Genomic DNA, 13,122 nt, shown 5'->3' on the forward strand with positions numbered 1-13,122 from the left:
TTTTTTCCCCAAGGAGAGATGCCAGCTTTTCAAATTAAGACGTTTGAGTTTGTCTTGTATTTCTGCCAGATCAGGACAGAAGTTGGGACAAACCTAGAAAATCAGTCTCAATCCTCTCTGTGATTCTAACCTAAAAGAAGAAAAGATTCAAAATTTATTTCTGTAGCACTAATTCCAAAATAAAAGTAAATATGCTAAGTTGAGATATAAAAAGTAAATGATAAATCTACATTTTAAAAAATAACTTATTTTTCTCTTCTCCCAATTTTGGCAAATGCTCTGAGTTTTATTAGGATAATAATAAACATGTGCCTCCTTGCTTATTCAAACCTGTTGCTGGTTTGGTTCATTTAGTAGTTTAGCCTTATAATTTAAAAGTGTCCTTTGTGAATTTTGTATGACTGTTACTGCAGCGCGTGCAAAAAAAAAAAAAAAAAAAGAAATCACTTTGTGAATTTGAGGCCAGATGGTCATCATTTTTTCCCCCTCTACAATACAAAACGCAAACTGTTCAGCCTCAGAGGGATTACAAGGGATCTATAAATGAAAATACATTTTGTGTGCGTTCGTGTGCTTGTGTGTGTGTTCTCTCACGTTTTGGACCTGCAAATGTTCATCCCTAACGTTCTCCTGCAAGTGCATTTGTTTCTTTAGACGCTTTCTGCGGTGGAAGGAAATGCACAGGGGTCGGTTAATTCCTGAACTGTGCAGCAGACCTATGGAAGAGTTTATACTCGTGGAGATTAAGCGCAGGATCAGAAGATGAGGGGAAACCGGGGGGAGAGGGGCGGGAGGGTGAGATGAATGATTTACCGGCGGGTTATTCTATAGCGACTGCGCTGGAGCGGCGCAGAAGATGCTCCGGGTGCGACGCAGTGAGAGAGTATTATGAAATGGATCTCTCCGCCCACGGCCCCCCCTGCCTGCCCCAGAGTGATAATACTGCTCAAGTCTCTGCAGACGCAGAGATCGGCGTCCTGGGACAGCCTCGGCAATCTGTTTGATGTGGCGGCGAGGCCGGGACACCTGCAGCGGAAGGAAGACGCAAAACTTTGCGTCCGTCATGAGAAGCCCTCCTTCTGACGCCGCCGGTCTTTGTGAAGACCCAGATGTTCCTGTGCCTTTGTGACGCGTCGACATGATGGATTTACTTTCCCGGGAACCTCTGGGCTGCTGCTGTTGAATGCTTCTGCCAGGAGCCGAGGGCGCTCGCCATGCCTTACCACGACGAGGAGTACCCGGGGCAGCCGCTGTGGCAGTCGGTGCTGCTCTTCTGCTGCAAGGGAATGATCGAGGGCATCATGGTGCTGCTCTTCCTCTGGCTGCTGGTCCAGGTGCTCTTCACCAAGCAACTAGAAGGTGAGACAATATGAGTGTTCCTGTTTTTTTTGTTGTTTTTTTTGTTTGACCCCCTCAATTGTTAAGAAATACTGTCAACTTTGAAGCTTAACAAGCCGTCAGTGTGTGAGGCGGGGAAGGATCATGACAAAAAGCATTGAATTTGGAGGGTGTAATCTCTTTTTGCAGGAGCTTCATTTTCTAATGCAGTTACAATGAAGATCAAGGTCTTGTGGATTTTGCCTCCCCCCCATCTGTTACCTTTGTGCGGTGTTCCCGCTAGACAGGATTTATTACAACTGCTAACATTCATTTCCCTATTTTGGGATGTGAGGACCCTCAGTCTGACATAATTACTTCAATTCTTGAGAGCAGTGTAGCAGAACCTGGTGAGATTGAACCTCACTGGGTTTAAACTTCTGCCGCCTCATGATTTGTTTTTGTTTTTTTTTTTATCTCTGATGTTTTTTGTTTCCAACAGTTCACCTTCAGGTTCTCCTCCTGGTGGGACTGGTGGTCTTCTGCCTGTGTTTGCTGCTGGGATGTGTGCTCTGCTGCTGGAGCAGCCAGATTTGCCCCATCAAAAATCACGTGACATCGGCTTCGGCTCCGTCTGACCCCGTGACCTTCCCCCAGGCGCCGCCTCCTCCCCCCTCGGCGGCCACGACGGGCTGCGGGCAGCAGTACGAGGAGCTGGACGGCGACGTGCTCGACTACCCGTCCACCTTTGCCAGCCCGGCTCCTTCGGAGAGGGACTTTATCTCGCCACCGTTCCCTCGCGGAGCCCCGGCGGCCTCGGAGCGGAAGGAGCAGCAGCCCAGGTCTTATTTTTCTCTGCGCCGCCTCAGCACGCCGCCGCTGACGTCGCCCCTCTACAAGCCCATCGATCCCGTCCGGGTCTCCCTGCCCACGTTCCCCAAACTGGGACTGTTGTCCAAAACCTGCAGGGCTCTGCAGAGGCGCTGCACGGTGACGGGGGACAGTATATCTTACAGCGAACACAGCCGGCTGACCAGCCCCAGCGCCACGTGTCCTTTCATGCCCGAGGAGCCCATCCCGCTGGCTCCGCTGGGCTACGGCTCCAGCCTCAGCTGCCAGCCGCCAATATCACCAAAGCCATGCCTCCATTTCACCGTGGCCTTCTCTCCAGAGGAGCAAAGCCTGGCAGTGACCATCCTCAGCCTCACGGGGGCGCCACACAGGCTGGAGGACGTGTCCGTGCTGGGCAGCCTGCCGCCTCTGTACCCGTGTCCCATCGCCACCTGCGGCCGGGGCGGCCGGGGCTCGGACGCCGCCCGCGGCCCCGTGCTGCTGCTGCTGAAGGTGGGCTCCGTGGAGGAGCTGCAGAGGTGCGTGCTGAGGATAGCGGCGTACACGCAGGAGCCGCGCAGCCTGCGGGGCACCGCACTGGGGGAGGTGGAGGTGGAGTGCGGCGGGAGAGACTGGGGGGCGGAGCATCTGTTTTACCTCAGCAAGGAGCTAAACCCCAACAAGTGGATGCTCAAAAAGGTAGCGGAGGTGCCTTATTTCTCGGAGAGCTACGACTTTGTCTTTGGGTGCATTGAGGATAACTTGGTTGAAAAAAACAAACAAACAAACAAACAAAAACTTTGATTTTCATGTAAGGCGCATACCAAATCCTTGGGAGCCCGGGGACCCCTGCTGGTCAGGGGGACTGTTGTGCCTTATTATTACGTCTTGATGAAACCAGTGACAAAATTGTGTCTGGAGATCAAAAGAGTAAAAGTTCTATTGATCAAAGGGTTCATAATATATCAAGACCTTCATTCCGGACCCCAGTCAAAAAGAATTGCTTGATTAATTACTTAAACACCACTGTTTACAACAAAAAAAAAAAACGCTAGCATTTGGTTTCTTGGTACAACTTACACGTTGCTGGTTCTTCCAAACATACCCTTTGTGATTTCACAAAGGGACTAACTTCCAAAAATCCACTTCTTCAGTTAAATAAACTTCACACATATACAGTATATGACTAACTAATAAACTAAATAAAGGTGGAAGTTTTTTTCCCCTAGAAGTTCACCGATAGGACAGAGAAACTCATTACAGCTGAGAAAACATTTGATGAGTGAATTCTGCATAAAATGGGTCATCTAAGATTTTCTTCTGGCCTTCTCTCCTCTGAACTTTTGCCCTCTGACCACAGAGTCAAATTACACGAGAAGCAGCCATGTGCAAGGCGCTTAGCGGACCTCCGCAGATCTTCATCCTGCTGCAGTATCAGACTCTGGCTCACCGCATCAAGACCAATGTCCTGAGGGCCGATAACCTGGACAGCCTAAACCGCACGTCGGCGGCAGCAGGTAAAAAAAAGATGTGTTTAACCGGTAGATCCCGATAGGACATCATCATCTGTGGAGGCATTATACCCACTTGCGTGGGAAGATCTCACTTTTGTCTTACGAGGGCAAAGGGAAAAGTAATTCCCTATGTTTGCTTTTAATGTTTAGGGGATTAAACGATGTCTTACAGGATGGGATACAGCAGCAGCAGATCCTCCCCCCCCCCCCCTTTTTTTTTTTTAATGACATTGTGGTTTAATCCTTCACTATTTACAATCCCCAGGAAAACGTTCCAATCTCCTCTGGATCTCTGGTCTGACACATCTAATCTTTGTTTTGCATTAGCCTGTCTGGCCTTTGTTTTTTTTATTGCACTCAAGCACATCCCATATTCAGAGCCATTAGATTTTATGATATCTGTGTCATATACAGTATGTCACGTAAATCTGACGTGGATTATCTCTTTTGGTTTTCCTATCAGACTCTGGGAGTGTTTGCATGTGAATATTTTGATATTAATGCTCTCTGTTTCAAATGATTGCAACACTGACTTTAGCATCTGTTTTGACACGTTTTATTTTTTTTATACGTTATTGTTTTGCTGCACACAGAATACCAGGTGGTGATCAACCTGCATCACGAAGGCGTCATGATCAGCAGCAGAGAAACTAAAGGAGGCTCCTGCGCTGTGTGGAACTCTTCTTTCCTGTTTGACCTCCCTACAGGAGAAATCAGTCAGCTGCGAGTCATGCTTGAGTTTGTGATCATGCAGGTGAAAAAACTTTGGGGTCTCTCACGCAGTGAAAATATTTCAACATGTTCCTATATCGTGCTGACGCTGTGAGTATTCTTCTTGTGCTACAGAGTCAGGCCCTTTCCAAAGGCAAAGTTCTGGGTCGCGTCAGGATTGGTGCGGAGGCTGCAGATGCTGGACGAGCTCACTGGAGGGATGTGTGCAACCTGCAGGTGGAGCAGGCGCGCTGGCACACTGTGCAGCCAGAGCCTCTGTAGAGCTGTGACAAAAACCTTGCAAACAGACTCTTGACAATGGCCTTATTTAAAAGCAAATGTATTGTCCATAAATGAAGAAAAAAAAAATGGGGATTATCAAATAAATTTTGTAGCAAATTGTGCAACTTTTCAGTCATCTAGTTGTAATTGTCTCCCAAAAATATGAAGAATATTGATTTTGATGAATCTGTCAATGCCTAAATAGTTATTCTGATTAAAAATAAAATAGCCCAGCATTGCTTGGTGATGACTGCGATAATCATGGACTTTTCAGTATTCTCATGCTGGTTGTAGCAATTTCTGTAAAATGATACAAAGGAATCACAAATGAAAATAAACAAAACTGTAATGTCCTGGTGAATTTGATTCACATTGTAATTTGGTTCTATGCAGTTTTGATTTTAATTAAAGGTTCAACTCAACCTAATTTTAAAATAGAAAGGCACTCCTATATTTACTTCCAAAATGTTGATGATCCTCTCATATTTTCCCATGTCTTTTTTCATAGACCCCTCAAACTAAACCCTTTTCTGCCATAAAGAGCTGATGGCTGCCATTAAGTGGGATTCCCACAGTGAGTTGCATACTGGGACAGATGCCCTAATGGTCAGATCAGATGTGTTCCAGCCAAGCGGCCCATTCCTCAGCTGCAAATCCGATTATTTACAAAGGAGAAGGAGTCATATGTGAGATTAAAGCTGTACTACGTTTCACACGAGTTGAACTGATTATGAGGGCGGGTCGACACCCCTCCTGATGTGCTGCTGTATGCTTGGTGATTAAAGCAGAGGTGGAGATTATTGCCGTCTGCGCATATGTCTGTGTGTGTAATAGATGAATGTGGCAGTGTGCTCTGTTTCCTGGTATAATCTGTGTGGAACGATTAATGTCATTAATTATATTAATTTGCATTTGTTCCAATGGTCCCTGGTGTATTTTATGAACTTTGACAATAATGGATTTGAAAAGATTTCTTATTTCATCTTTGTTTATCTTTTGTCACATGAGCTTGTTGCTGTTGATGTGTTTTGCACTCTTACTTGATGGCCATGTTCCTTCTTTCTACTCACCACTCTTTTTTACAGACTGCAGTTTTCTGCTGCAGGTATTTTCTGTTGCCCACATAGCAACAAAGATTGTGAGAAGATGATAAATATTAGGGAACCAGTTTCTGCTTTGAGCCAGCACTGAAACTATCACACATGTAAATGCAAACCCAATGCAAATTAATACAAGACCACTGCATTTTACCGCCCCCTGGTGTTTACATAATGCTACGACATTGCTATTTAAAGTTGGACGTTTGGTAATGTTTTATTGTTCAGGGATTTCGTCTGAGAGTTATTATATTAGTATACATTAGTCAAAGAAGTTATTTCAACAGGTCAGATTTCAAATTTTTTATCACTGCTGGCCAATATATATATATATATATATATATATATATATATATATATATATATATATAGAAATAGTGGATTACAGCCGAAAGTAATCCACTATTTCTATGATTGCGACCAGAGGCATATATATATATATATATATTTATATATATATATATATATATATATATATATATATATATATATATATATATATATAGTCGCAATCATAGAAATAGTGGATTACTTTCGGCTGTACTGACCCTCTTTCAAAACTAAACAGTAGGAAATATGTAAAAAATAATAATAATAATAATAAAAATAAAATGTAAACCGTTTTGAAGGCACACAAAACATTTTTGATACGCATTTCTGACGTTTAAATGAATGGTGGTCTCTTATTTTGAAGGGGAAAAGCTATATTCCGGAAACCGGCATTTGTCATCCGGAAGTCAGTAGCTAGCGCAGCTTAGCTGACCGTTAGAGCTGATTGTATAGAAGAGAAAAATACCTTCTGCCTGAATTGAATTTGTCGCTCTCTCCATTCGCTCCTGTGAGATTTTGTTCGCATCGATAGCGGAAAGGTACGACACACTAACTCCGACCAATAAAACAACCCGAGGCGCTCTGGAGTTTAGCGCCCGGGATGCTATGCTATCTTAGGTAACAGGCCGACTTTGACGTTAGTCATCTGTCGCAAAGTCGGTGGCTTTGTTGTTGTTCTTGTTGTTGTCCAAGAAAGTTTTTGAACACATGGGGACTTTGTTCTTCGGCCGACGATAGCGACTTCAACTGTCTGTGTACCGTGTTTTCAGGCATGGCTGCGGACTGGTTGGGTAGTTTGGTGTCGATTAACTGCGGGCCAACACTGGGAGTCTATCAGGGAGAAGTGGCTTCAGTGGACCAGTCCAGTCAAACAATTTCTTTACGGCAACCCTTCCACAATGGCATCAAGTGCCCAGTTCCCGAGGTCACATTCAGGTAACACGAAGACTGCTGTAATCGAATTTATTTGGGGGATCCTGTTGATGCCAGCAAGTAACTTAAAGCAAGTCATCCTTGTGTCCACAGTGCCATGGACATAAAGGAACTAAAGATTCTGGACATCAGAAACGGTAACGCCAGGAACGGCTCCTCATCTTCCATGAAGGTGAGCAGCGCTCCGGTTGCTGTCCCCAGAGGTGACCCCAGGTGTGTGGAGAAGGTCAACTCTCCTCAGCACTGCTCCAAAAGCTATGGGGAGCGCCACCTGGATGTACCTGGCCAGCCGAAAGCATTCAGGAGAAGACACAACTCCTGTAAGTCCATTGCAGCGTTGCTCATATAGAGAAGTATGTTGTATGGTATGGTCTTGATTATCTTCGTTATCAGCATCATCATTATTATTATTATTATTAGATTTTTATATTATAGCATTATTATCATCTTGATTGATGTATATTGTGCACAAGTGTGAGTGAGTGAGTGAATGTTTCATACCATAGCCTGTAACTTTGTCTGCATTGTCACTGTCAAGAAAAGAAATAATCTTTGTGTTTCACACTAACAGGGTCATCCAGCAGTAAAGGAGTGAACCAAGTGACACCCAAGAAGAACGGTGTGAAGAACGGTCAAATGAAGCACCGGGACGACGAGTGTTTTGGGGATGCCATGGATGACGGCCTGGACACGGACTTTGATTTTGAAGGGAACCTGGCTCTGTTTGATAAAGCGGCGGTTTTCTCAGAAATTGACACGTCGGAGCGCCGTAACGGCGCCAGGTCGCGCGGGACCCCTCAAGACCAGACGCCGTCACGGTACCGCCACGACGAAAACATTCTGGAGGCCAAACCCATTGTCTATCGACGGATTAATGTACCACAGCCTGGGGCCAAAGAATACTGCACTGGTAGGTCTCATACGTCACCAAACAGTGTTGCGTTCAAAGTACCTCAAGTTGACTTTGTGGTGAACTGGTGTTCCTCTCGTCGCACAGACTCGGGACTCGTGGTTCCCAGCATATCCTATGAGCTCCACAAGCGCCTGCTATCAGTGGCTGAGCGCCACGGCCTCTCGCTGGAGCGGAGACTGGAGATGACTGGAGTGTGTGCCAGTCAGATGGCACTTACATTACTGGGCGGTCCCAACAGGTAAGAAGGGGATAGTTTATGAGTACATGGTTGACAGGTCTGAGCTGCTCTGATTTAGCAAGACAAGCGAGTTTGTGTGAAAAGGACTTGACTGTGTTCTTAAATTAACAGATAAAGTAAACACTAAATACTCTTTATGGCTTTAGAACAACTTGAATTGTTTTGTGTGGTGGCCTCTACTGTATATAATCTATGTTATCATTCATACAAACATAAACAAAAGATACATTAAACCTGTAACAAAGCTGTTCCTGGACTTGAATATTTCACATGTTGATATTTCAGGGACAATATATTGTGCCGTCCTCACATTCTATGCATAGTTTCACATTTAATTTTTTCTGGGTGTGTATTAGCTGCACTTGACTCTTGCACGACACAAATTGATGTTTGCTTGTTTTTTCTTCTTCTTGTTTGCGTTCTTGCAGATTTACTCCCAAAAACCTACACCAGCGCCCCACAGTGGCTCTGCTGTGCGGCCCGCACGTGCAGGGGGCTCAGGGCATCAGCTGCGGCCGCCACCTGGGCAATCACGAGGTAGAGGTCATCCTGTTTCTGCCCAATTTCGTGAAGATGCTCGACGCAGTCACCAGTGAGGTCACACTTTTCAACAAGACTGGCGGCAAACAAGTGTCAAGTATCAGAGGTGAGGATGTTCTCCTGGTTTCAGGTTTTGCTGTTTGTGTAACCGTCGCTCTTCATCTCACCGTCCAGTTCACTTTGCAGTGTTTAATTCCTTCTCTCTGTCCTGGCAGACCTGCCAGACACCCCGGTGGACCTCATCATCAACTGCCTCGATTGCCACGAGAACACATTCCTGATGGATCAGCCTTGGTACCAGGCCGCTGCGGACTGGGCCAACCAGAACCGAGCGCCGGTGCTCAGCTTGGACCCTCCCGCCAGCGGACAGCGCCAGGCGGTGGAAGCCAAGTGGTCCCTGTCGCTCTGCCTCCCCCTGTCCCTGGCTGAGGGGGCCGGCAGAGTGTACCTGTGCGACATCGGTGTCCCCCGCCAAGTGTTCCAGGAAGTGGGAATCAAGTACCATTCTCCGTTTGGTTGCAAATTTGTCATCCCTCTGCATTCAGCGTAGCGGGACTTGACGACGGGGGGGAAAAAACAACACCTCCTCTCCTCCATCACCGCTTCTTCTGGGACTTACTGTGTTTTTCCGTGATTTCAGCAGCTCACCAGCTCATCCACTAATTCTTTAACCCACCAACATGTGAACTGGACTTTATCCTCAAAAACTGAAGGACGGCCGTTTTGGTTCCTTAGTTCTTCAAAGTCACATCAGTTGTCGGAGAAGAAATTTAGAAGCATTAGATACCAGTGAATTTAGATATCACAGCATATGTGGAACAAATCTTTTTTTTTTTTCTCCTTAAGCACAAGTGTCAAATTGAAGCCAAGTGTTTAATGTTTACTGAAAGTGGGTTTAATTAGTAGAGGACAATCTAGATGTCACTTTTGATACAACTCATTCCGAAGCCATGCGGTGTGTATGAGTTACACCATGTAACGCGTACAAGTGTGGTCTTAATACGTCGGTGTTGATGGCAAAAATCTGGCTAAATGTGTACTGGTGTTTCTGTCACTAGTTGTTTTTTTTTCCTTAAGGCCTTCCATACGGCACCACTGTTACTGTTGTCTTGCTGACTTCTCTAATTAAAGCAGTGTTTATTGGGCAGCTACTGTAGAGAATTGTAATGGCAGTTTTTTTTTTAAAGTGCTGATTAAAGGGCCTGTGATGTTAAGGGCTTTGTTATGGTGCACAAAATCAAGCAAGAGAAAGGTTAACAAGTGATATAGATATATTTTTGCTTTGTTTTGTTTTCTTTCCAGATTAGAGAGAAAAGCCAGAAAAGCATCAACAATGTTGAAAACTTGCGGCGCTATCATGTCAACTCTGCCGTTGGAGGCGTTGGACACGCACGGCTGTGGCTGTGCCGGATCATGGATCATTGTAACGATCCAGTAACCCTTGAAGGGGCTGATGGGAAGTGGAGGCTTGTTAAAAGGTGCTTAATAAAAGCATTCACTGATGATCAAATGTTTTTCTTAAAGCGTGATTCTGTGTCTCTTTCCCTCCTCCTGCCTTCAGCAACATCTTCTCCTGCTCTTTGGTGCCTCTACCACTGTGGACACATGGTGGCGATTAGCGAGCTGACCTCTTATTGCCAGACAGACAGATGGGACTGGTCAAGTCACCATCTGATTCTGTACTAGGCCATGTGAGGGTGTGTGTGTCAAAGCCAGGGTTGTCATTCTTGCAAGATATATAGATAGATATTGCAATATATATATATATATACATATTACATACACACACACACACACACACACACACGTGTTCTGAGCTGATTTGTGTGGCCTTATTTCGCGCTTTGTAAAAAAAAAAAATAAAAAAAAAATTGACTCTTATTTGTCATGTCGCCATCCTTCTGCCACGATGCGTTGCGACCGCATCTGACTAGCTTCAAGAAAGCAGCCCAGGGCCAAGAGCAGGAAGGGCCGTTGTCCATTTTCGGCCACCAGGCGGGGATATAGTTACGTATTTTATAGGCGACTCTTCCTTACGTTGGTCTGTTCCGATAAAAAAAAAACTCTATCACGTAAACCACGTAGTGAAGTATCAAACGCCACGTGACTACCTTGCCACTCTATATTTCATTTTCAAACCCAAATATTCTTTTAATGACAGTTGTGTTGATGAAACGTATGCTTTGTGAATATGAATTGGATGCTTGACTGTCTAGTGTGTGTGAAGGATTTCTTACACAATATCAGGACACGGTCGCGGGACAGAAGTTCACATTTTCGACGTTGTGTTAAAAACAAAAAACAAAAAACAGAATCAATTGTTTGCTGTGTTAATGAAAAGCTAAGTCGTTGTTTTGTTTTTGTTTGTTTTTGTTTAAAAAAAAAAAAAAACTTTGCTTAATATATGCTGATGAGAAAATACTTCCCCAACTTGACTCAAAACAAAACGGGTGTTCATTTTTTTTTTTTTTTTTTTTTTTTTGAAAGCAGGAAGAGTTTATCGTCACGGCGCATGCGCGGTGTACCAAGGTGGGGCAAAGAAACTTGAAAGTGTGACAGACAGACAGACACGGCGACGGGACTGTAGCGAGCACAACGGGATTTAGTCCCGATTCCGTTTCTAGCATTTCTACCCTGTAAAGTCACTGAGCCTCTCTGGCTAATTTATAACCTCACCTTTTTGGATAACCTACGCCAGTGGATGGTTTAATGTTTTTTTTTTTGTTTTTTTTTCCCCTTCTCCCTCCCTCTATTATGTAAGACTTTTTTTCTTCCAAAGTGATGTTGACAGGAGACGCAGCAACAAGAGTCGCAACTGATCTCACAGAGCTACTTTTGGACTTTTAGGGTTCGGCGTCACCTCAACATTCTTCTACTTCCTCCTCATCGCCTCGACAGCCAACCTCGGGCTTGTTGTGTTTTTCTGTGAACGGGAGTCTCGCCGCTGTTTGGCTGCCTTCTCCTCTTGTTAAAGTCTCTTCCCTCGCCTGCAGAAAGGTAAGATTTATTATTATTATTATCATTATTATTGTTATTATTATTATTATTATTTTTTTATTATTATTGTTATTGTAAACTTACATTGGACTGTGAAAAGTGTCCAGGTTTATTGGACTGGTCTACCTTGTCGATCTCAGGCCTGTGTGTGTCTGTGTTGTGTGTGTGTGTTTGTGTGTGTCCCTCTTATTGTTGTTGGGGTTTGACATTTCACTGTTTTGTCTTGACAACTCTACTCATTCTACTCAAGTTTGTTGTCTAGTACTTTGATTGTTTTGTGTGTGTGTGCTGTGGAAAAGGTACTTCCCCTTGTTAAAAATAAAAAATAATGACTGCAGCCCAATTAGTCTTACAGCAAAAACTACTGTGGCCTCACATCCTCCTTCAAGCTCTCGCCACTTCCTCTGACATTCCGTGTGTGGCTCATGCTGCTCTCTGCACCGGCTAATGATGCAGATAAGAACTGGCCAGCGCTGATGGCCCGGCAGGCATTATGGATCCCTAACTGCATTTCTGATCGCTGACGTTCCAGCAGCAGGAATGTCAGACATAGTAAAGCGTGTGAAAAAACAAAACAAAAAACAAAAAAACAAGATGGGGTTCAGTGGGAGAAACAGCGATGAGTGAGAAGGAACTGAGGATCTCTCAGGTCGATTTCAGGGTTCTGGCGCACCAAAGCTGGGACAGGAATTCCCTCAAAGGTCACAAATGTCTGAAAACAAAAGCAAACAATAACAACAACAACAACAACAACAAGCCCCCCCCCCCCCTCCAGAGTGTGGAGCTGGGTCCGGCCTGCGGAGGCAGCATGCTCCCCCAGAACAGGATCCTCTGGTGTGTGGGTGTGTCGGGACTGAGGCGAATGATGAATAAGGTGAAGGAGGGAGCTTGTGAAACCGCAGCAGCAGCAGCAGCAGCAGCAGCAGCAGCAGCAGCAGAAGCAGCAGAAGCAGCAGCAGCCCTGTGATGTGTCTGTCATGCACGTTTGCATCAGTAGTGCACACACACACACACACACACACACAGCAAGGAAGTGTCCCTTCACAGCGCTGGCACACGGAAGTGCCTTTTCCTTTGCATGATGCCATTTAGGCAGCTTCACCCCGTTGCAACTGTTTTCTGTGATCCTCCTGAGGTTTGGGTGGGAGTGCAAAAAAACTGAAGGGGTTTTCCGCTGCCAAAGCCACCTCCAGTTGTCTCATGTTTGCCAAAAAAAAAAATATATATATCCCCTTCTTACGGTGCTAAAATATATGTTTATTGTAGATATACACAGTGCAGATTTTTTTATTTTGGTGAAAAGATTTGGTGGGCTGTTGTTTTGTTTTTTTTTTACCTTTAACTGACTCGGTGATGGCTTGTAGACAGAATGCAGATGCTGTCCCTTTCATACACACACTGACACGCACACACACACAC

At 44.9% G+C, this 13,122-nt stretch overlaps 3 protein-coding genes across 5 annotated transcripts in view; all 3 read left to right on the forward strand.

The window, feature by feature from the left end:
• The first annotated feature begins 115 nt into the window (after positions 1 to 115).
• Positions 116 to 4,758, forward strand: LOC142888890 (uncharacterized). Its single transcript, XM_076027374.1, has 5 exons — positions 116 to 1,359; positions 1,820 to 2,847; positions 3,509 to 3,665; positions 4,256 to 4,416; positions 4,509 to 4,758. Exons 1-5 carry the CDS (start codon positions 1,215 to 1,217, stop codon positions 4,653 to 4,655), a joined length of 1,638 nt encoding a protein of 545 aa, XP_075883489.1. The 5' UTR covers positions 116 to 1,214; the 3' UTR covers positions 4,656 to 4,758.
• Positions 4,759 to 6,462: 1,704 nt separating this feature from the next.
• edc3 (enhancer of mRNA decapping 3 homolog (S. cerevisiae)) overlaps positions 6,463 to 13,122 on the forward strand; it is a 237,940-nt gene continuing 231,280 nt past the window's right edge. The window contains exons 1-7 of one of the 2 annotated variants that reach the window (XM_076027397.1): positions 6,463 to 6,621; positions 6,853 to 7,018; positions 7,109 to 7,335; positions 7,587 to 7,925; positions 8,013 to 8,166; positions 8,595 to 8,812; positions 8,922 to 10,216. In XM_076027397.1, the coding sequence (XP_075883512.1) occupies positions 6,855 to 7,018; positions 7,109 to 7,335; positions 7,587 to 7,925; positions 8,013 to 8,166; positions 8,595 to 8,812; positions 8,922 to 9,256 (1,437 nt within the window). In that variant the 5' untranslated portion in view covers positions 6,463 to 6,621; positions 6,853 to 6,854 and the 3' untranslated portion in view covers positions 9,257 to 10,216. Of the gene's footprint in view, positions 6,622 to 6,852; positions 7,019 to 7,108; positions 7,336 to 7,586; positions 7,926 to 8,012; positions 8,167 to 8,594; positions 8,813 to 8,921; positions 10,217 to 13,122 lie in introns of those variants that run through there. The other variant, XM_076027398.1, reaches the window with a different exon arrangement.
• The window catches only part of LOC142888891 (tyrosine-protein kinase CSK-like), an 11,477-nt gene continuing 9,604 nt past the window's right edge, over positions 11,250 to 13,122 (forward strand). Inside the window, exons 1-2 of one of the 2 annotated variants that reach the window (XM_076027377.1) lie at positions 11,250 to 11,462; positions 11,554 to 11,703. The gene's annotated coding sequence lies outside the window, so the exon portion shown is untranslated. Of the gene's footprint in view, positions 11,704 to 13,122 lie in introns of both variants that reach the window. The other variant, XM_076027375.1, reaches the window with a different exon arrangement.

Source organism: Nelusetta ayraudi, unplaced genomic scaffold (assembly GCF_046127955.1).
Source record: "Nelusetta ayraudi isolate G7.1 ecotype Tasmania unplaced genomic scaffold, CSIRO-AGI_Nayr_v1 ptg000020l, whole genome shotgun sequence".
Classification (NCBI taxonomy): Eukaryota; Metazoa; Chordata; class Actinopteri; order Tetraodontiformes; family Monacanthidae; genus Nelusetta; species Nelusetta ayraudi.